The sequence below is a fragment of the Vombatus ursinus genome, unplaced genomic scaffold (assembly GCF_900497805.2).
Source record: "Vombatus ursinus unplaced genomic scaffold, bare-nosed wombat genome assembly UNPS02009975.1, whole genome shotgun sequence".
In the NCBI taxonomy this organism is placed as follows: Eukaryota; Metazoa; Chordata; class Mammalia; order Diprotodontia; family Vombatidae; genus Vombatus; species Vombatus ursinus.
In genome coordinates, this window is record NW_020949753.1 from 5852776 (window position 1) to 5875899 (window position 23124).

Here is a 23124-nt window from a genome sequence, read left to right on the forward strand (position 1 = left end):
CAGAGATGACATACCAAGTGACTTATGTAGAATACAAATGACATGGAAAGTTATATGCTTACTCTCTTTTACAGTATTATGTAGTTAAGCACACAGTTTGAACTTTTTTAATAGAACTGGCAAACAATATTGAAGGATAGTAGATAGAATTAAGTGAGAAAATGGAAAATTCCCTGAATAATCTCTCCTAGGATTTTTCTTTAAAAGGCAATTGGGGTTAAGTGACTTGCCCAGGGTCACACAACTAGTGAGTGTCAATTGTTTGGTCTGAGGTCAGATTTGAATTCAGGTCCTCCTGACTCCAGGGCTGGTGCTCTATCCACTGCACCACCTAACTGCCCCCGGGTTTCTTTTTAAAATAGTGTTGGAGGGCAGCTAGGTGGAGCAGTGGATAGAGCACCAGCCCTGGAGTCAGGAGGACCTAAGTTCCAATATGATTTCAGACCAAACACTTGATACTCACTAGCTGTGTGACCCTGGGCAAGTCACTTAACTCCATTGCCTAGCCAAAAAAATAATAATAATAATAAAATAGAATGTTGGTATTATTTAAGAAACCTATTAGATACTGGGAGAGATTTCTGTTTCTTTGTATGGCTTTATGCAATTTGTCCCTCCTTAGCTATCTCTGCTCATCTCTTTCTCTCTAATTTTACAATCTAGATAACAGCAAATAAAATAAAACGTGATTTTAATACACCTTAAATTTCAGGGTGGCAGTTCAGTTGTGCACATGTTTATTTTGTACTGAACTGTCCCATTTTAAAATTTAGTCTTTACTACCATTGTAAAACAACCATACTTATGTAAAGAATCAAGCTCTTGGGCTAGGCCATGATAAGTGCTTAATAAATACTTTTATGTGATTGATTACGAGACAAATACAAGGCTTTCTATTTAGAAACATTGCATGGATAGGATTTAATGGAACTGAGGCAGTATATTCCAAACCATTTGTTTTTGAACTAGAATTACCTTTCCACTTAATTCAAATTTATAAACAAGAATAAATGTATTTCATATGGAACACATTTTCTTTTGCCATCTCAGCTTATTTTCTTAAGCACATTATTTGAAAGAATAAGGTTAAAAACTAGTTTGCATTTTTTCCAAACAAGTATGTAGTCCAGACTCATTTATATTACAAATCATTAGGTTCCTAGTGAATAAATAGAAATTAATCTTTGGAAAGGCAGGCAAGATGAATCATTTAATTAGAATTGCAAAGTTACATTAGCATATATTAGCTACCCAAGAGTAGCTAATGTTAGTTCAATAACACAGTAATGAGGGGAAAATTCTGCTCGGTGGCCTACATGCCAGTTTTGTTGGCATCCAAAGGCCGTCATCAGATACAGATAATAGAAAGCTGGCGTCCTGTTTTGTAATACATTTGTAACACGTCTTCATTTATTTGTTCTTCTGCTGTTGTGTTCTTGTTTACCTTCATTTCATTTTTGTTTTTAGTTGACATATGATCACTAGGGTACATCACTGGAGAAATGATTAAAAGTATAGCACCAATCACATCCTTCTAGCACTGGTTGGTGGAAACAGGCGCTATCCTCATTCCTTTCCCTGTGAGCCCTTGAGGGTTTCCTATTGATATATGTATACATATATACATGCATATACATATACACGCATGTATATATGTACACTCATATATACATACATAACCACATGCATACATATATACACATATATGCATACATATAGATAATAGATATCTATCTAAATAGATATCTGTATCTCAACATATCTTTGCTGTACTATATATTTTGGACAGCCACTAGGTATATTTGAATCAAACAAGTTTTTAAACAATCATGCTATATCTCAATATAAAATAATATATATAGATATTATGTTATATTTATTTTTATATACACATCTATCCATCCATGTATCTATGTATCTATCCATCTATCTATCTTTCTATCTCTCTATCCATCTCACTGCTCTTAAGTTTCTTAAAGACCACAAAGCCAAATGTTCACAAGCCTATACCACGTTAGAACATCTTTGTATCCTGGTTAAAAATCTTAGATAAATAGCACAGTAAATACCACCTAGGAAATATGATGTGTGATACTGAAAGGTTAGCCACACTTTAGCATTACCAACCCCACAGGAACCATCTGCATCATGTATTTTGCTGTGTAATTATCAATTGTTAATTAAATGCTCTAGAGATTTTCTTAAGAACTGAAGATATTTAAGTAAAAATATTGTTAAGAAAATTTTGGTTTTAAAATTTGGATTTACTCTTTAACGTACCTGAAGCAATATCAATATTTATTGGAGGATTTTATTCAATTACTCATGTTCTCTCCCAAGTATAATCAGTCTGTTTATTACAGCTTCTCCCTTTCTTTCCCCCGCAAATATTCATGTAAGAATTTCTCTTGAAAACCAGCTAATTAGGCTTTGGTTTCTTTTATAATTATTGATGAGGCAACAATGGTAATATCTATTCTCATCCTTTCCTAATAAATAATATATTCAGTTCTTAGATTTTTTTTTTCCCATAGTAGTAAAATCTTCACTCATTCACCCTTATCAGAGAAAGGATAGTTTGAATTATGGAAAATCAGAACTGTCTTATTTTTCAAAGAAATTCAACTTTATTACTTTAAAGCATACACAGGTGGTTTCTGATCACTTTGCCTTTGTGTAGTGGAAAGAGTGTTAGAATTGGTATCAGGTTCAGATCTCAGTCCTAGCTTCTCTGTAAAATATACTATATTAAGTTTAAGATGTCTTCCAATTATGATGCATTGGCATACTTTAATCATTGGATAAGATTGGCCTCTAATTTGCACACTGGTTATTATTTTATGGTTTTGTTTTGTCTTTGGCCAAACATGGTGTTATTATCCCCACTTCACAGTTGAGGAAACTGAGGCAAACAGAGGTTAAATGACTTGCCCAGGATCACACAGAATGTCTAAGGCCAGATTTGAACTTGTGGTCTTTCTGACTCCAGGCCCAGGGCTCTACCCCCAGTATCACTTAACTGCCTTAACAGGGTTCCAAAACAATTTGTCCATTAGGGCTACTGAACTCCTTTTCTCCCTATCCTTGGTCAATTAAATAAAGTTTATCATTACAGTTATCTACTTAGAACTCACTGATTAGGTATTGCTGATTGATTTGAGGTAGTTCTTTAACTTCCACATTACTTATTAATTTTTAAAAATTAAGCTCTCACAATATTTGACTTCTTAGATCAGGAAAGCTTTTCTTTTCCTTCCTTCCTTCCTGCCTTTCTTCCTTCCTTCCTTTTTCTTTCTTCCTTCCTTTCTTTCTGTCTTTCTTTCTTTCTTTCTTTCTTTCTTTCTTTCTTTCTTTCTTTCTTCCTTTCTTTCTTTCTTTCTTTCTATACCAAAAGAAGGTTTTGTAGTTGATCCTGGAGGGGACAGGGAGTCACTGGAGTTTACTGAAGTGGGGGTGAGCATGGGAATGGGAAGTGATGTACTCAGACCTGCTCTGTAGGAAAATCTCTTTGGCAACTGCATGGAGGATGGGATTTGTGTGAGCAAGAAATAGCCTTGACTATACACTACTCACTATCCAATTTTCAGACTTTTGATAATTGCTTAGAGTAATGTAAGCCTTCATTTACTTTAATTTTTTTCTGGAAAAAAAAAAAAACCAAGCATTTTGAAGACTTCTGTGTTCCTTCCATGATCATATTTTTCTGAACCAAAAATTGGAAGTGTAATTTCTTTAAACAAACTTATTAGAAGTACACTTTATTTTCTGGGCATCGGAAAATACAGGTGTGTGGGAGCTGTACATACTCTGTAAAAGATTTTTTAAATACGCATAAAAGATAGAAGAAATTTACAAACAGAACTACTCCAAAGTTGACAGTAACAATTAATAACGTGTATAATTTTCACTATGCTATTCTTTGGAAAATATTATAGCATACATGTCTTATTTTATGTAGTAGATTTATTTCTGAAGAATTGTAAGGTAACTTTTTTGCAAGTCAAGTCATATGTTAAATTCCCAATGGTAGCTTTGAATTTTATATATTAAATATAACTTCCACATAGAGCTGTCCAGATAGATTTAGCCACAATTTTTTTGATCTTTTAAAATCTATTTATGACACTAATTTCCCAATATTATGATAAATCCTTTTATAAAGGAAATAACTACCTCATAATTCAAATTCGGTTGAATGACAACTTAGAAAAGCATAGATTCAGAGTTGGAATGAAACTTAGAAGTCAATTAGTCCAACCTGCCTTTGAATGAAGGAATCAATTCTCTAATATCCAATGTCAGAGAGCTCACTATCTCACAAGGTTCCTATCTCATACCATTTTTTTTAAATAGTTCCAATCATTAGGCATTTGTTTCCTCTTTATGTTGTCAAAATATGCCTCCTTTTAACTGCCGATCATTTATCCTCTTTGTCTCCCATGCAGCCTAACAAAAAGTTCTTAGTTTCACACAATAGTCCTTAAAATGTTTGTAGAAGCTATTGTATTTCTGTAAGTGTTCTACGGAAAAAAAAAAAACCAAACCTCCATTTCCTTCAAGCAATCCTCATGATAAAATGATAACATATTTATATTTAACACTTTAAGGTTCACTAAGTAACAAGTCCTTTCCCCAGAACAACCGTCTGATGAGAATGGTACATTTAACACCATCACTGTTTCACAGATGAGGAAACAGGTGCTCAGAAAGGTGAATTGACAAGTCACTTAACCTTTGTTTGCCTTAATCCACTGGAGAAGGAAATGGCAAACCACTCCAGTATCTTTGCCAAGAAAATCCCAGGGACGGTACGGTCTATGAGGTCGTGAAGAGTCAGACACAACTGAGCAACAGAACATACACACACATTAGAATCCTATTAGAGTTCTGTCTCTGTCTCTGTCTCTCCGTCTCTCTCATATTCAGGCTCTTATCAGAGATATTTGATAGTTTTTTTTTTCCCAGTTGGCTACATAATTTCTTATCCTAATTACATTTATTTTGTCATTCTAAAATTTTTTCAATTTTGTGTTCTTGAAATTGTCTCTTGTATTTTGCCTCTATCTCTTTTTGGTTAAGCATTTTTCCTTACCCATAGTTGTAAAAGGGATATGATTGTTTGCTTTCTACTTTTTTTATGGATTGATATTTAATCAGGTCACATTTTCATTTTTGAATTTATGGTGGTTTATCGTGTAAGATATTGTTCTAAATATAATTTTTGCTACATTGCTTTCCAGTTTTCCTAGCAATTCTTGTCATATAGAAAATCTTTCCTAGGTGATTTATATTTTGGGGTTTATGAAATACTGGGCTATTGTGTTCATTTCTTTCTGATTCTTCTTTGTCTAGATTAGTGTTCTTTAATTTTAGGATTTTATATTTTTTAAATAATCTATTTTTTTAATCTTTAGTTTTGTTGGTCTATAATTGTGCATAGTAGGTTTTGAAAATTATTTTTATTTCTCCTGTTTTTTTTGTGGTTTCATCTTGTTTGTTTCAAATTTAATAACTTTGTTTTCTTTTCTTATTATTCATGTTTCGGATATTTCATATTTATTACATTAATTATTATAGTATGTATTATAACATAGAGGATATTATGCATTTGGCTAACTTATATTCTATTTAGGATAAAATTTTATCCTAAAATTTTCAATTTTATTAGTCTTTCATTTTGGTTTTCTTTATATGTTGGATTTATGATATTTAAAATTGCTTGTAGTTTATTAATTCTATCTTTTTCTATTTTGTTAATTTATGTTTTAGGAATTTTTCCCCTGAAAACTGCTTTTGCTGCATCACAGAAATTTTGGTAGGCTTTCTCATCATTAGCATTGTCTTTCACATATTTATTGTTTATATGATTTGTTCTTTGATCTATCAATTATTTGGTATTTCATTAATAAGTCCAGTTTGGCCAGTGTGTTTTCTGTATATTCAATATTTTCATTGTGCTGTGATCTATACAAGATTTTGTTACATATTCCTCCTTTTTTACATTTATTCGAAATTTATTTGTGCCTTAATATGTTATGTACATGTATATGTAGATAAGATTTGCTGCTGAGGTATAAATCCATGCTTGAAAGATTCCATTTAAAAGGCGATTGTCCTTTAGTTCTAATTTCTCCACCAATTTGTTAAATTCTCAATTTTCTACTTCATTTATTTTGATTTTGATAGGCAGTGTCCTATTACTATTGCATTACAGTGTCTTCGGACTTTTGACAAATGACAAATACCACCTCAGACGTTTACTAGCTGTGTGACCCTGGGCAAATCACTTGACCTCTCTCTGCCTCAATTTCTTTATCTGTAAAATGAGGATAAAAATAGTGTCTGTTTCCCAAGGTTATGAGGAAAAAAGTAGATAATATTTGTAAAGTGCTTTGCAAACCCTCAAGTGCTAAATCAGTGCTATTTAGTATTAGTTTAGGTCTTCAGCTGCGCTCCTTTATCCTCACTTCTATTTCTTTAAATTCCACTTATATTTTGATTCCCTTGTGTGCTTCTTTAAAACTCTTTATGATCCTTTGTTATTGCTGCTGCTTTTGTCCCAGTTAACTTTTCTCTTTAGATAAAAATAACCTTTAAACACTAAGACATGTATTTCATAACTTATTTTTCTTTGATAATTGTACACATTTACCTTTCTTATGTTTCTGTTTATGGTGTGCAGAAGTCACCAACTCTGTTTTGCTTTTTTTTTGGTCAGGAATATCTCAAATGCTTCTCACTGAACATCCATCTATTTTATTAAACCTTTAGGTTTATCTCTAAATCTACTATCCTATGAGGTATATTTGCAGTGTGGGCACTCAAAATTTCCTTTGAAAACATTTTGCTTTCTTTTTGTCTCCAATTTTTGTTTATTTTTTAAACCAAGAATCATATTGCAGTATCATCCAAGACATAATCCAAAGAAGTTATCATGTATTTAAATTTTTAAATGTCAATGTTAACTTTCATTTACTCCAATTTATATTTTCATACCTTTAAGTGATTGCATTATCTCTATTTTTTTAATTGCCTCATTTTTTCCTCTAATATATTCAGGACTTTAAGGAAATTGATTCCTTGGGAAAATTACTAGAACGGTTTAGTTGCAAAACAAGATGCATTATAATTTTTGATGAATATATGCATTTTTTAATGGAGAGTAAAGTGTACAGTTTTTCTTACTTGCTCAGCTCACTCTGCAATAATAAAAAGTTATCCTTAAACTTCATTGTACTATGGCGCTAAGTTAATGAAAGTACACTTATGATTTTTTAAAAATAGTTATTAAGCGTAGGCTTGATGGCCATGTTGGCTAGATAGCATGGCAAACAATGGCCATGTTGGATTTATAGCACGGCACACTTGATAAGTGATGATGTAACTGTAAGTCACGTAACCACTTAATCCTCATTTTTGGCTTGAAGTAAAAAATCCTGCAATAGTAAATAACAAACTATTACCCTTGCGCTACCGAGTTTCCTTGATGCAAAATTGAATGTTTTGTAGGGCATAGTTAACTATGCAAGAAGTACATCTTTTCATATTATCTAGGTTGCTAAAAGAAGGAAGTGCTCTTCATGTGAATTATATTTAATCAACTTAGAAGTTTCTGTATTAACACATCTATATATTTATAGGACACACAATGTGTTAACACTCTTCCTTTTATAAGGATGCCTTTTGTCTCTCATGTGTTATACACATGTGATTTACATTAATACTTATGATCTGACTCCTAAAGAATTATTATTCATTGCTTTACATCATAACTTTAAGCCAGTTTTCAGTAAACATGAGCAGTCTAGTTTTTCCTTTGGTTATTATTACTCTTTTCAAGAAAAGCATTGATCATTTTGCATCCTTTCCCACCTTCATTTCAATTCTTGACAATTTTTCTGCATCCTTAACAGTTAAAAACTGAGTTACTAACTTCTCTTTACCCTAGCTTAGCACTGTCAAATTATCCATCATCTAGAGAGAAACTGTGCTCATTTATCTCTCAGGATCAGTGGGAAAGTATCTCAGCTATTACATAATAAAAAGGTTTAAGTTTTGCCCAGTATAATAGTACTTTTTGCTGTGCTTTCAATTTGTATTTTCAGTGAATAAAGTTCATTGTGCCTTTTGCCAGGGCTGACAGATCTTGTTCAGTGGAACTGTTTTCGATATCTAGGAGACTTGTTCTAAGCAATTCCCACCAACCACTTGAGTAGACTGCTACTGTTTACTTAAAAAACAACCCGAATATCATGTTCCTTACTAAGCTTTGCAACTAGAACTTTTCTGTTGAAATTTCCATTCTTTAGGAAGCACATATAATTTTTAAAATGATTGATTACTTCCTTGAATGAGATGTTAATAATTTTTTGTGTGCCCTTCAAATGTACACTCTCCAGTGTAGATCTTTGGGTGCTGTTCTCAATTTTATGGAATATTACTCTTAAAATTCACAAAGCTGCTGGTAAGGTGGACCAGGTTTTAAATGGCTCCCCAAGGATGCATTAACTAGATAGTATTTCTTTCTTTTAAGAAGTTAAAAAGAATATTGTTTTACATCACTGTAACTTGTAAATGACTTCCTTCCACATACCAATAGACATTCCACTTTTATCACAATTAAGCACTGTTAAGCAAAACAAATCAACACACCAGCAGTGTCTGAAAATGTATGCCTCATCCTGAACCTAGAGTCCATTATCTGCCTGAGGAGATAGGGATTGTACTCAATCAGCTTTCTGAAGTGAAAATTAATCACTGCATTGATAAAGATTTGGGGTCCTTCAGTTGTGTTTCCCTTTACATTATTGTTCCTCTTTTCATTACTATTTCCTGATGGGTTAGGGAAATGACTGATTTGTTCAGTCATTTCAGTCATGTGCAACTCTTGGTGACTCCATTTGGGGTTTTCTTGGCAAAGATACTGGAGTGGTTTGCTATTTCCTCCTCAAGTTCATTTTACAGGTGAGGAAACTGAGGCAAACAAGGTTAAGTGACTCTGCCAGGGTCAGATAGCTAGTAAGTGTCTAAGGCCAGATTTGAACTCAGATCTTTCTGACTCCAGGCCCAGAGCTCTATCCACTGCACTACCTAGCTGCTCCAAAATGATTGACAGGCCTGTGGAATTAGTTTTTCTTCAAGAGGGTGAAAAACAGCAAATGCTTTGAATTTCTGAGTTTCTGAAACACGACTTAAGAAAATTCCTATTAAACTAATATTTACTTGAACTATATGTAGACCCAGAACAGTGATATAACTGTCATTTCTATCACTGTGTCAGTCAGTTTATAAACATTTATAAAGGGCCTACCATGTGCTAAGTGCTGGGGATATAACATATCAAGAACTAGGTAGACAGTGATTTTTCACTTAAATTAGGAATATATAAGATCTTCATCTTTGCCAACTATCAGAATCTCCAGTACTGGCCCAAAGGAAAGCCCTGGATTTCAGAAAGTATTGCAGAAAATGAGATAAGAGGAAGGTAGGAAGTTTGCCATGCTTGTAGAGGTATATAGGTAGCATATTGGATGGAGTACTGGACAAGGAGCCAGGAAGACCTGAGTTCAAATCCAGCCCCAGATACTTACTGGCTGTGGGACCCTGGGCAAGTCACTTAACCTCTGCCTGTCTCAGATGCCTCCTCTGTAAAACGGGGTTAATAATAGCACCTACCTTCCAGGGCTGTTGTGAGTATAAAATGAAATAAAATTTGTAAAACACTTACAACAGTGCCTTAATAAGTGCTTGTTTTTTAAAAAAAAAGACTGTAAATCCCAGTTGCAGAGATGCTTAATTCTTCATGAAGCTGGAGTTTGTTTTGAGCTTTCTCATGATTTCTAAACTTAATTTCAGATTCTAGTACTCTTGTGGATGTAGAAAAGTAGTTATAATTATGTAGCCAGCTTTTAAATTGAGCAATTTAAAATTCAGATGTATATTGACTTTAATAAATTAAATGGGGAATTCATAGCATAGTTATCTGTGTTCTGCATGGTAAATTCTAGTGTCCTACCTTTGTAGCAATAAAAACAAAAGTGATAACTACTCTACACTTGGTTTCTGAATGCAGCCAGTATAGAAAGCCCAAATTGGAAGATGAAAGGATAGCTTTTCCATGTAAAATAATTTAGAGATGCATTCAACTGAATTATTGCTGTTTGACTGGCAATAAGTTTCATTTCATATCACATTGCATTAAGTCCATGATATTGTTTTGGGTTTGTGCATATTTATATCAGAATGCCTTGTGAATTTTGAAAAATTTTACAGATAATATTGCATAGAAGTGGTGGTGATTTTTGGAAAGATATTTATAATGTAATGCATTTGTATCATTAGGAGGCTAGTTCTTTTCATCCAAATGCTATGATTTTAGAAATTTAAGGTATTACTTACTAGAGAAAAAGAAATAACTAGCTATATATAAGTTTATATATATATATATATATATATACACACACACATATGTGTGTTTGTGTGTATGTGTGTATATATATGTATATATGTGTATATATATATAAAATAGGTAGAAGTTCATTTTAAAGGAGAAGGCAGTAGTAACTGGAGGGGAAGACAAGAAAGGCCTTTTGCAAGGAGCACAATTTGAGTTGTATCATGAAGGAAGCTAGGGAAACTAAAAGGTGTAGGGGAAAAAGAACTGAGAGGGAGTAAGTAGAAAGAAAAAAAGGAAGAAAGATGTGGAAAATGTTCTAGGCGTGGATGACAGCCAGTACAGAGGTTGAGATGAGAGTTGGTACCAGTAGTAAAATCACATCAAGTAGACTGTGCAGTGTGTGAGGAGGACTCCTTGTGATGTCTTTGCTGTAGGAATTAATTCTCACGTTTTCTGCAACATTAGAGAATTGCCTAGAGTAGGTGAGAAGCTAAACGATTTGCCTGGGGCCACACAACCTCAATGCGTCTAAAGTGGGAACTGAACCCAGGTCTTCACTTTGAGGTCAGCTTGTTATATACTGTGACATGTTACCTCTCAAGATCAATAGATGTTTCAAAAATTAACTGATTCCATTTTCTTTCAAGATGATAGATTGAACCATAATAGAATTTAACATCCTTCTTGGCATCCTTGATACCAAATTAGTCAACTCAATGTTATCATAATAAATCATATGAAATATTGAACAATTGCCTGATAGAGACCCCTCAGGTCTTTTGGTCCATAACTGCTTTCCTCAATTTTTGCAGAGTGCACATTTACCAATGCTTCACAGTCACTATCAAATTGATGATGTAGACATAGCCAAATCTGAATTCATGTCCACGGAGTGATACAAGTCACACATAGATTATGTCACAGAAATAAATGAAAATGAAATTTTTTTCATTTCATAGAGTGGAGAGAAGGGGAAAGGTAATTTATGCCAAACATGGAAAAAGTAATATTTAAAATAAAACTTCTTGTCTTAAACATAATAATTGTGGATTCTTAGTGGAAAAACATGCTCATCCCAGGGTTCTAAATCTCCTGGTTATGTGACTGCCATTCATATACCATTTCCCCTTCTAAGTCAGTTTTTCACTAGGAAAAAAGCAATTAATTTAACTCTGATTAAATATTTCTATGTGGAAGGAACTACGCTAGTCATTGGGGATATGAAAACAAACAAAACTGGCAGGGATTGGTCTCAAAGAGCTTATATTCTTGCATAGGACATGTACACAGATAAGATAAGGACCACATCTGTGATTTCATTGGTATGGGGAAGGGAGGGAATAAGCATTTGTGTAGTGCCTACTGCATGCTAGGCACTGTGCTACAAGCTTCAGGAACTCTCATGTGAGGAAAATCCCTCTACCTATGCAAATAAACGATCTCTCTTGCACTTAGAGTTTCTAGAATTCAGAAAGGTTAAATGATTTACTCACAGCCGCACAGACAATATGTGTCAAAGGTCAAAGTTGAACCCAGATCCTCCCAGATTCTAGGCTACCTCTCTAGCCACTATCCCATCTCTTATCCATTAATAAATAAATACCAAATTATACAAAGAATGAAAGAACAGTAATATAAAAACCATTCTCCAGGTATCTGATTCCATTACCCTGTGGTCACCCAATTATCCTTTGTATACATGGTATTTTGTTTTTGGGATGAGGGAGGGAAGTTTAAAATGTTTAATGCAGTCATCAGGGCAGAGTCTAAGAGATAATTGTCATCAGAGATGAAAATTTCCATAGGAATTCATTGCTTGAAAATTTTTGTTACAGTGATTGAGGATAATGAGAAATAACTAGTCACATTGTGAGGTAGCAATAGCTAGTAGAGTATACTTTTTTTCCCTTAACTGTTTGATCCTCAGATATTGATCAATGGAACAAAGTAATCGAGCAACTAGGAACGCCATGCCCAGAATTCATGAAGAAATTGCAACCCACAGTAAGAAATTACGTGGAGAATCGGCCCAAGTATGCAGGGCTTACTTTCCCCAAGCTTTTTCCAGATTCCCTCTTCCCTGCTGACTCCGAGCACAATAAACTTAAAGGTAAGTTAAGCAAAGGCTGTTTATGCCAAAATGTGAAGGAATTAATGACCAGCTCTTGGTTGGAATGGTCTTTTCTTTATATTTTCCACATGAGGGATGGAGCCGTGAGCATCATCTTTGGGCCATGCATGAAGGAAAGGAAATAAATTCTAAGTGATATGAAATAAAATTACTTCTTTTATTTGATATTCAGAATGTATGACTTGTTCATGTTTAACTTTAGGAGGTGAAAATGAGCCTTCAATGAATCAATAAGTGTTCTTTTTATCTGCCATTCTGAGCTCGTACTTTCCATCCCTTTCTCTTTTGTGATGACTGACATTTGTATAATAAGGTTACAAAGCATTTTGCATAGATTATGTTATTTGAGCTTCAGAACAACCATGTCATATAGTACTGTAGCAAATTCATTTGGTTTTCTAGAAGGTAAAAAACTTTAATCAGTGTTTGAAATGAAGATTCATATTTGGTCCACACCAGTAAATATTTTTCTTCTCTCCCCTTGAACTACCTTCTCTCCATCTAGTCACTTAGAATTTTGCTTTATTTTTGTCATTTCAGCCAGCCAAGCCAGGGACCTTTTGTCAAAGATGCTAGTGATTGATCCAGCCAAAAGGATATCAGTGGATGATGCCTTACAGCATCCGTACATCAACGTCTGGTACGATCCAGCAGAAGTAGAGGCGGTAAGGCACAGTTTTCTCATTTCCCATCTACAGATGGAACATAGCCATGTTTTACCAGGCTATGAAAATTAGAAAGCAACCGCAGGCCAAACGAAACAAACTAGATTCCTTTCCCACCCCTGTTTCTTTAATCCAGTTAATGTTTTGTTATCTTTTCTCTAACTCTAACAAAGTTGTTTTGTGTTCTCTGTGTTCCTCACGTCATGGTTTTTTGAGGTAGAAGGTGCTTTATTCCAAGAAACATAGTGTACAAAATCTCTGGTCTCTTCCTGTGTATATTTAAGCCAATGATATTATTCCTGCTGCTACTTTTAGCAGGGGAGAAAACAACACATAGATTGGGTTGCTTTGTTACCATTTCATTTAGAAGTACATTCTGACAACCACACCAGTAACTCACAACATTGGTGCATTATAACCCCCATTGCTTTCGTCATTAGCTAGTGAAGATTTGTGTTGCCAGGAAACCGTATTCAAATGATATATTACTTTGTGGCAGGTATGAGGGAGAGGGAGGATTTTTTTCCATTTAAATTAGCTTGAATATCATAGTAAACTGAATATTATTGTTTTCCGTAATATATTTAATTATTTCTCTCAACACTAATTGATAATATTGCATGGTATCAGTTCATTAATAGAAGCTAACTTTGCCTAATGTCAATTGGTTATATAAATATATGACTTTGAATAAATCTATGTTACAAGGGGACAAGAATGGTTTTATAAACAGGACAGCAAGGACTGATACTGGTAGTTGAATAAATTAGGTCTACTCACTGTAGCAGTGGAATGAAAGTGTCCTGTGTTTGAAGACTTTGGAAATGAGGAGGAGATGATCCTTTTCCCCCACTCATTTCATTTCCTTCATTTGGCAGCAAATGCTTCTCCTGATTAGTGATTAATTATGTAGCAGCTCTGCATTTAGAAGGAGGCAAAATACATATGACCTGGGTGTTCAAAAGAGCTTTATTAAAAGATATTTTTACCACTAGCTAGAGATGGGAATGAATTACTGTGGTCTTCCAAATCTGTGACCAGATTGTCATGATTTGGCAGCGGGCAGCTCAAGGTTGGCTTCCCATCTCTCACTTGTTAAAGACCCTCCCTCCTGCTTGGGAGTTCTAGGACAGTGATTGTTGGAGCAGGGTCCTGTCTGCTGGTTTTGTTCTGAATCTATCCTTTGGGGTCTCTACATGAAGTAATTGGTTGAGGGCTACAGAGTGGACTGTTCCCTGATTTAACCAAGGTTGGCTAACAAAGAGGACATAAAGAGTCTCATCTATGATGCCAGGCTGTCTGGATCCATAAGCTTATTATAAAAGGAGGGGGATACCAGCTAGTCTGATTTTAGGGGTGAAAGCAAAAAGCAAAAGACACATTGGGATATATGCACATTGATTATCTGGCAAGTGCCAAGAGAATGGCCTTTGTGTTCTTTTCTCAGCTGAGAGATCAAAGGCATTATAGATGTGCCTTCCTTGATATTCTACATGTGAAATATTAAATTAGATTCTATGGGGGAAGGGGAAGACACTTTTTTTTTTTTGCGAGGCAGTGGAGTTAAGTGACTTGCCCAGGGTGACACAGCTGAGGCCGCATTTGAACCCAGGGCCTATGTGCTATCTACTGTGCTACCTTTGCTGCCCCAAGAAAGAAACTTCTAATGCAAGGAGGATAAGAAAAGGATAAAAACTTTTCTAATTAATATAGCTATGTAAAAATACATGTGTGTGCATGTGTATATTCAACAACAAAAGGTTGGCTGACCACAAAACCCCCTGGGATTTATACTTCTTTTCAGTTTAATTAGAGAGAAAACTGACACAGTCAATCATCAGATGAGGGGTGGAGTTGGGGGAACAGACGGAAGCCTCAGAGTTTGGAGACTCTGAAGGAAAACAAGGAGAGAGAAGGAGAGATGGCCCTCATCTCACGGCAGCAACATGATCAAGATGGTAGCCAGTGTCTTTCACACTTTAGACCAGGAAAAATGACTTCTAAATGAATAGACTGGAAGATGTGAGTGTGTTTTTTTTAATCATAGGTGCTTGCTCCAGCAGTAGGTGTACTGAAAGAAACAAGCCTGCCAGAGGAACAAATGGATGGGCTTTATCCCACCCCAGTCTTACTTCCACTTGTATTTTTATAATTTTATTCTGGTAAAGAATATATATTTCCCAGATTTAACAACATTTCTCATAAACACTTGCAGCAGAACCTGTTGGCAGGAACAGAACACCTCAGAATCAAAAATAAATTTGAAACAATTTGATCTCTGGTCCCGTATAAAAATAGGACTTTAAAATAACTTTTAAGAAAAGAAATTGATAAATGGATTTGAAATGGTTTAAGTTATTTAGGTTTAAGTAAAATGATCAATTTTAAGTTTTATGATTATCTTTATCACTTGTTTAGTTAAGAATTCTCCTGTACACAGTTATGAAAGGTGTCTCCTTCCCTTCTTTGCTAATTTATGATAGGACTTTTAATATTTAGCACATGTATCCATTTGAAAATTTTATTAAATCATATGAGATAAGAATCTAAGTCCAATTTCTCCCAGATATTTTCCAGTTTTCCCAGCATTTTGTCAAATAGTGAGTCCTTACCCTGAGTAGCATGTATCCTTTAGGTTTTCTCACAAAGTATGCTGCCATGTTCAATTGCTTCTGGGTCTTGCATGCCAAATCTATTCTGTTTTTAAACCAGTACCAAATACTTTAGATGATTACTACTTGAGGTATAGTTTGGGATCTGATACTGCTGGGCCCCCTTCCTCCCAATTTTGTTTTTCATTAATTCAGTTGATATTCTTGACCTTTTGTTCCTTCTGATTAATTTTTATTATTTTGTCTCATTCTATAAAGCAATCTTTTGGTAGTTTGATTGGCATAGTACTAAAATCTGTAATTTAATTTATGTTTTTATGATATTTTTATATAATAACATGGCTCAACCACAAGGAATTAATATAATTTTATATACTAAAGTTGTCTTAATTTACATTTCTCTAATTAGTTGTGATTTAGAGCATTTTTATATGACTATTGATAGCTTTGATTTCTTCCTCTGAAAACTGCCTCTTCATATTCCTGGACCATTTATAAACTGGGGAATGGTCTTGTTCTTACCAATTTGGCTTAGTTCTTTACATATTTGAGAAGTAAGACCTTTATCAGAGAAATTTGCCACAAAGATATTTTCCCAGTTTCTTGCTTCTCTTTTTATTTTAGCTGCATTGGTTTTGTTCATGCAAAAACTTTTCAATTTTACATAACCAAAATTTTCCATTTTACCTCCCATGAACCTCTCTTTCCATTGCTTGGTCATGAATTCTTCCCCTACATTTTATTAATGTGGCATGGAAGAAATTACTTGTAATATAGATATACATTAATTTGCTTATATCACCCTTTATGGCTGAATCATGTACCCATTTTGACTTTATTTTGGTAAATGGTGAGAGACGTTGGTCTATGCCTGGTTTGTGCCAGGCTACTTTCCAATTTTCCCAGCAGTTTTTGTCAGACAGTGAGTTCTATAAATTTCTTATCACCTAAGCATATTACTTTGAATCCAGTCCAAAATGAGTGTCTCATCATGCCAGTCAAGACTAGATTTGAATGTCTTATGAATTTGCAAATAGCACTTTACTATTTTTAGTGGTACATATTTCTCAGATGTGTAAAGGGTACTTCTTAAAAGCCTGGTCAGATATTATTTTGGTCCTCTAAAGTTCAGGAAAATCATTGAGTGCCTTATATAGTAGTCGTACTTTTGAAAATAATGTCTGAGATTGTATCTAGTTCTGAGATTTTTATTTGGGGGGGATCACAATATGTGATGTCATTGGGCTAGGTATCTTCTTCATGAAGAAATATTCTAGCAATATAGACTAGCAACTCCTCTATAACTTATAGTTTTAGTTGTTTGGTGAAATGGGAAGTCAACTGACTTGCTCTAGGGAACATATCCAGAAGTGGGCCTAGAACCCAGGTCTTCCTAAGAAGGTCAGCTCCCTGTCCATTAAATCTTATTGTCTCCCATTTAACCTTCAACACAACACTAAGCACCTAACAATCATTGGCTGATAATAAACTAAGCAAGGGCTCACATGAGGAACCAAGTGTGTCACTCAACCGATTTCTTGTTGGCTTAAGAATCAAAGGGACTCTTCCTAAACTTAAGTTTTGGGGAAAATCTCCAGACAGAAGGCTGAGTCCATCTCCCCTCCCCCAACATCTTAATCTTGTGTGTTAATTCCCAGCACAACTTCTTTTATTTTTTTTACTGACTTCTACCCTAATTACTGTAAGGCAGGATTAAGTATATCTTTGTTGTATCTTTAAGATATTTTACACTTTGATTCTGTGCTCTAAGTGAAATTAGAGGTTCTGAATAGAACAGTAGGCATCAGTATCCATATTATGTTCATTCTATTCTGTACCAAGGTATGGAAATAAATGGAAAAATCCTACATTGTATATTATTTTATGTCATGTGTGCATATTGTTGTTGTTAGGAAAGTACTTATATTTATTTCTATTCTATAGCCTCCTCCACAGATATATGATAAACAGCTGGATGAAAGGGAACATACCATTGAAGAATGGAAAGGTAAATATATTGACAAAGTAAAGTAAAAGTCTTTTTTTGTTGTTGTTTCATGAAAAATCAGAATGTGATGTCTCTAAAAACTCAGAGGATACATTGAAACATTTCCTGCTTGATATAACAGTAATTAGCATTGAAATTCTCTAATACTATCCAATAAATCTTCAGCAGTCCTTACATTCTAATATTAATGTTGCCCTTCTGTAGGGAAGAACACGATACAACAAGAGGAAGAAAATATTGATTAATTACCTACCATATGCAAGGCACTGTGACAAAATAAATAGCCGTCCCTTCCCTCAAGGAGCTCACAAAATAGAGGAATAAAGACAAGTTATTTTGGAAGTGGCCAGAACTTGACCTAAGCCTTGAAGAAATCTCAGGTCTTTTTGAAGTAGGGGTGCCAAGGGAATGCAAGCCAAGTGCAATCAGTCAGTTGTTAGTCAACAAACATTTGCTACTCTATTCTGGGCACTGTGCTAAGTGCTGGGGATACAAAGCAAAGGAAAAGTTGCTGCCCTCAAGGAGCTTACATTGCAGTGGAGGATATAACATGCAAACAAGTAGGTACACATGAAGTTTATACAGTGGAGATCTGGGGACAGGAAAGGTCTCCTAAGAAGGTTGAGCTGAGTCTTGAAGGAAGCCAAGGACTGGAGATAAGGAAGGAGAACATTCCAGGCAAGGGTACAGCCAGTAAAAAAGCTTGGAATTGGGCTATGGAATGCCATCTTGTGTTCTTTTTTTTTCTCCCATATTGTAGTTTCTAATGAATTTGGAGAACTTTTTCAGTCTCCAGGACCCATCAAAACTCTTCAACTACCCAAATTCTAAAAACTTGAATTGATTGTTAAATTGTACAAAATTTCAACACAATTAAAGCCCAGTCATCATCACAACTAATATTGTGCTCTCTACAAAATAAATAAATAGATAATAAATAAACAAAAATCTGATGTGGTCATCACAGCTTTCAACATCTCCTATTTTTGGTGTTAAATTCCCCCACTGCTGATATTTCTTTCCCTACTTTCACCTTCCTTTTTCCCTACCCTGCTCTTCTTTTGCTGTCCTGTATAGAGATTTGGTAAGAGAAAGTTCCACCACCCACTCTGTCTCCACCACATGAGTTTCAAGTTTTATTATTGCTATAAATAAAATGCTTTATGCTGGCTTTTAAAAAAAAAAAAGGTAGGAAAGGGCCAGATTGTAAAAAGTGCTAAATGCCAGATGGAGGAGTTTATATGCACATGTAATCATAAGTGATATGTGGTGGAGAAATTCATTTTGAAGAGGAATCTTAGATTAAAACTACTTTTATCCAATCAAAAAGATGCATCTAGGGTCTGAATAGAATGTGGTCTATGGCAAGAGCCCACATAAATCAAGAATTAGTAAATTTTAATTAAAAATTTAACTCAACTTTTTGATTACCTAATTCAAACATTGTTAATTTGGTAGGATTGGTTAATAGGTTGAGGACTACGTAGTCATGAATGAGTTAAGCACCTTATGAGTTCTTATAAGTTGATAGAATTCAAATATCTCCCATTTTCTTTTAAATACTATTGCCTAGGAGCTTGTTTAAGAGTATGAAGAAATGCAGATGCATAGATATATGGATCAGTTGGATGTAGCTGAAAAAGCTGAAGAGGTTACATCTGATTTGATGAGATATATATAGGTTCCTCATAAATGTGTTTTCTGCAAAGTAGAACTCTGTAGAAAGCAAGCCTGTACGGGATTGGTTTGCCTGAGAACTCCATCTCATTGTCCAATTTTCCTCTGAGTTTGTATGCCTCCTTTTAAGTCATATTGTCAAGTTCAAGGGAGATCACTTTATCTCTGTTTTCTCAAGAAAGTAGTGTCTAGTGGGCAGACAGAGAGGAAAGAAGAGAACTGCTCATCTGTGTTTGTTCATCAGGAGCAAAAGAGAGTTTGGAGAAGCCTCTTTAGCTGATTAGATTGCTGAGAAGTGAGAAGTTACTGATAAAACCTGACTGCACACTGGTCCATCCAGATTTGTAGCTGAACATTGAACTCTGAGAGACCCCCTACCCTCTCTTTCCTACTAATGAAGAACACCAGGAAAGAAATAGAATGTTCTTTTACTTTGAAAGATCATCTTAGCAGATGAATTTAGGATGGGAATAATGGGAAAAATAAGATGGGAAGAAACTAGAAATAAGATGGTCTATAAACAGAGATGATTATGGAAATGTAGAATTGGCAAGAATAGGTGAACAATTAGATAGAGCAAATAGAGAGAGAAGTAATAACTGCAGTAATGGGCAAATTTGGTATCCATTCGGGAATTAAGTTTTTGTTGTTTCAAATGTTGTCAAGACTTAAATGGAGGTATTCTGTAGACAGCTGGAAATGTGTTGACTGACTAATTGAGATAAAGAGAAGGTGAGGTCAGAGATGGAGTTTGGGAGAACACATGGATATTGAAATTATGATGCTTTTCTCTTCATAGAAGAAGATAGCTTTCTGCCCTGTGCCAATATCTACTATCTGCAGTTGCTGAACACAGAATTTCAGAATTCAAAAAAACTCAGAGGTCATCTGGTCCATCCTCTACAGCCTCTATGGATCAGATAATATGCTTCTGTCTTCATGGGTATATTCCCTATACCCCAAATATATGCACTCTCCTCTTCCTTATGAAGGCCCATAACATTTAAACCTTCTTCTTTGCATTATTTTGCTAGGTAAGTCTCTGTGGAGTATTTATGTGAAAATATGGAAGAGTTATATAAATTAAGATTTACTCAGGATGAGAGGATATGAAAGGTTTTGAATTTATATTGGCAGTGGAAGTATTAAAACTGAAGAAACCACAAAGTATTATTAGTGTATTTGTCTTATTTTTCCTCCCTGTAAGCTCCTTGAGGTGAGGAATCATAGATTATTCTTAATATTAGCCACAAATCACCAGGTTAAGTGCCTTGCACATAATAGACTCTCAATAAATAATAATTCGGTGAATAAGCTGAGTGAGTGAGTTAATGCTGAAAAGCAAAAGGTCAAGGATTGAACTCAAAGAGATATTTATGTACCAGAATAAATAAGCTCAGCAGGCCTGATAAAGTATAGGAAGAAAGTGATGAAATAGGACAAAAAGAAATGCTGTTCAATTTTCATTTTACCCCATCACATCACAAATGTCATTTGTCATTGAATAATGAATTTCTCTGAAGCCTGAACCAAAGAGCAATTACCCTGACAATTATTTCTTGCAGAGCTGATCTATAAGGAAGTAATGAATTCTGAAGAAAAGACTAAAAATGGAGTAGTAAAAGGACAACCTTCTCCTTCAGGTACTCAGGCCCAGTGTATAATTAATTGTTTTGTATGTTGTCTACCATTGGCAAGTACTTGTGAAAAATAAGATTCATAGCACCATAACTAACTGGACTCATGATGATGGTGCCCTCATAATTATTTTAATGCGATGTTTGTTTTTTCCTTTGGGTTCTAATGTTTAAAAAAGCAACAATTTGAATAGGCATTTAAAAACCTTTCAAGGTCACATACTACCTCTCTAAAATAATATTATATATTACATGTGTTATATAGAATGTATATTTTATATATAATTAAAATAGAATTGTGCTATGATTATTCATGTAACAACTTCTCTGAACTGCCTCCCCCATTCAGCACTCACAGGTCGTAGGTTTAGGTCCCCAGAGGGGTGACTACTACCTAGTTTAGGTAGGTAGGTCCGTACTCCTGAAATTATTGCTCATAAGCCCCTCCCAGTGAGCTTACATTTTGCCAATAGACACATTTTTTTCCCAAAGCAAAAGTATTTTCTCAAAAGGCATAGTAAGATTAGTATCCACAAAAAACTTCACACTCTCCTTTCTGCAATAACCTGGGAAGCCCTCTTCCCAAAATACAGCATCTATGGGATAAATGATCATAAGTTCAGAGTATGGTGATGGTGGGACACACATGATTGAGATAACATGCCCTAATATCTACCGGGCCCCAATATCTTTTCTTATCAAGTCGTCATGCAGTTCTCCACCAGGCACAGTGTCTCGGGTCCACGGTTGGGCTTGGTGGGTCTGTGCCTCTCCGCAGCTGTAGTTTGACTATTTATTATCAAGGCTAGTTCTATCTTTAATCCATTATCAGCTGTGTTCTTGCTATCAGAAGTCACACTCCTAGAACTCTGTTCTCCAATGTGTCTATATCTCCATAGAGTTTGTGTCTTCTCCTTGCTGGATGGATCTCAACTGTGTCTCAAACCCTCTCAAACTTTTGAACAGTCTCTAGGATTCGATAGACTTAGCTTCTAGAAAGGCCTTCAAAATCATGGCCAATCTTTAGCCAGATGTGCTTTCAATTCAATCACAGAACTCATTCATATTTCATAAATTTATGATAGATAGACCTTTGCACCTTATTAGCATATTGATGCATCATTAGTTCTGTTATCTGTCCCTCATTTTATATGATTACATCAACTATAGGAAGGAGGGACCAACTCCTCCTCTGTACTACATTTATGTCAAATGCTATGTTATATGGTGGATGGATGGCCAAATGTTTCCTCAAGTCACCACTTTTTTAAAGTGAGTATTGTTATACCAGCCATGAAGTGTTGAGTCACAAGGAGGGAGATGTATGCTTTCCAGATGTATTCATCACCATGTGAGAGGAGAAGAAGGCCAAGGCGAAGAGGGATTCGTCATGTGGGGGAGGGGCTCCAGATGCACTGCAAAGCCTCCTGGAAGACATTTGTAAGCACTTAGGAAAATCTGGCTTGACCATCCACTTGGGAAGGATGAAGAATATCCATTTCCCAGATTACACCAGATTGTCAGGGAACAATGACAGTCAGTGACAAAACCTCAGAGTCCTTGGATGTTAGATTTAGGAGGGACAACAGAGATGTCATAATAACAGACTCATAGGTCATAGATATAGCTGGCAGGGACCCCAGAGGACATCTAGTCAACATCTAGTTTGAGCTGAGGAAATAGACTTGAGTAAGAGGCTCTTCGCTGAATGGCTCAGTCATACAGATACCATCAGAGGCAAAATTCGAACCAAGATTATCTGACTCCAGAGTCAGAAGATCATCGTTCCACAGCTAGAATGGTTCCTCAGAAGCCATCTGGCATCACCCACCTTATTGAGCAGCTGAAAAAACGAAATTCAGCCCAGGATGGTTTAGTGACTTATCCAGTGAAGTAGGCCTGAGTTCTGTGACTCTGGATCATTGGTTCTGGATTTAACGCCAAGCTCCTGTTCTTTCCACCATTCTCAACAACCTGGTTCATTGCCATTATTTTACA

The 23124-nt window shown here is 35.2% G+C and overlaps 1 protein-coding gene across 1 annotated transcript in view; it reads left to right on the forward strand.

Annotated features, from left to right (window-relative positions):
• MAPK10 (mitogen-activated protein kinase 10) overlaps positions 1–23124 on the forward strand; it is a 112870-nt gene that overhangs the window by 77163 nt on the left and 12583 nt on the right. Inside the window, exons 9-12 of the mRNA XM_027853383.1 lie at positions 12324–12506; positions 13068–13192; positions 17749–17812; positions 21055–21132. Of these exons, the coding sequence (XP_027709184.1) occupies positions 12324–12506; positions 13068–13192; positions 17749–17812; positions 21055–21132 (450 nt within the window). The remainder of the gene's footprint in view (positions 1–12323; positions 12507–13067; positions 13193–17748; positions 17813–21054; positions 21133–23124) is intronic.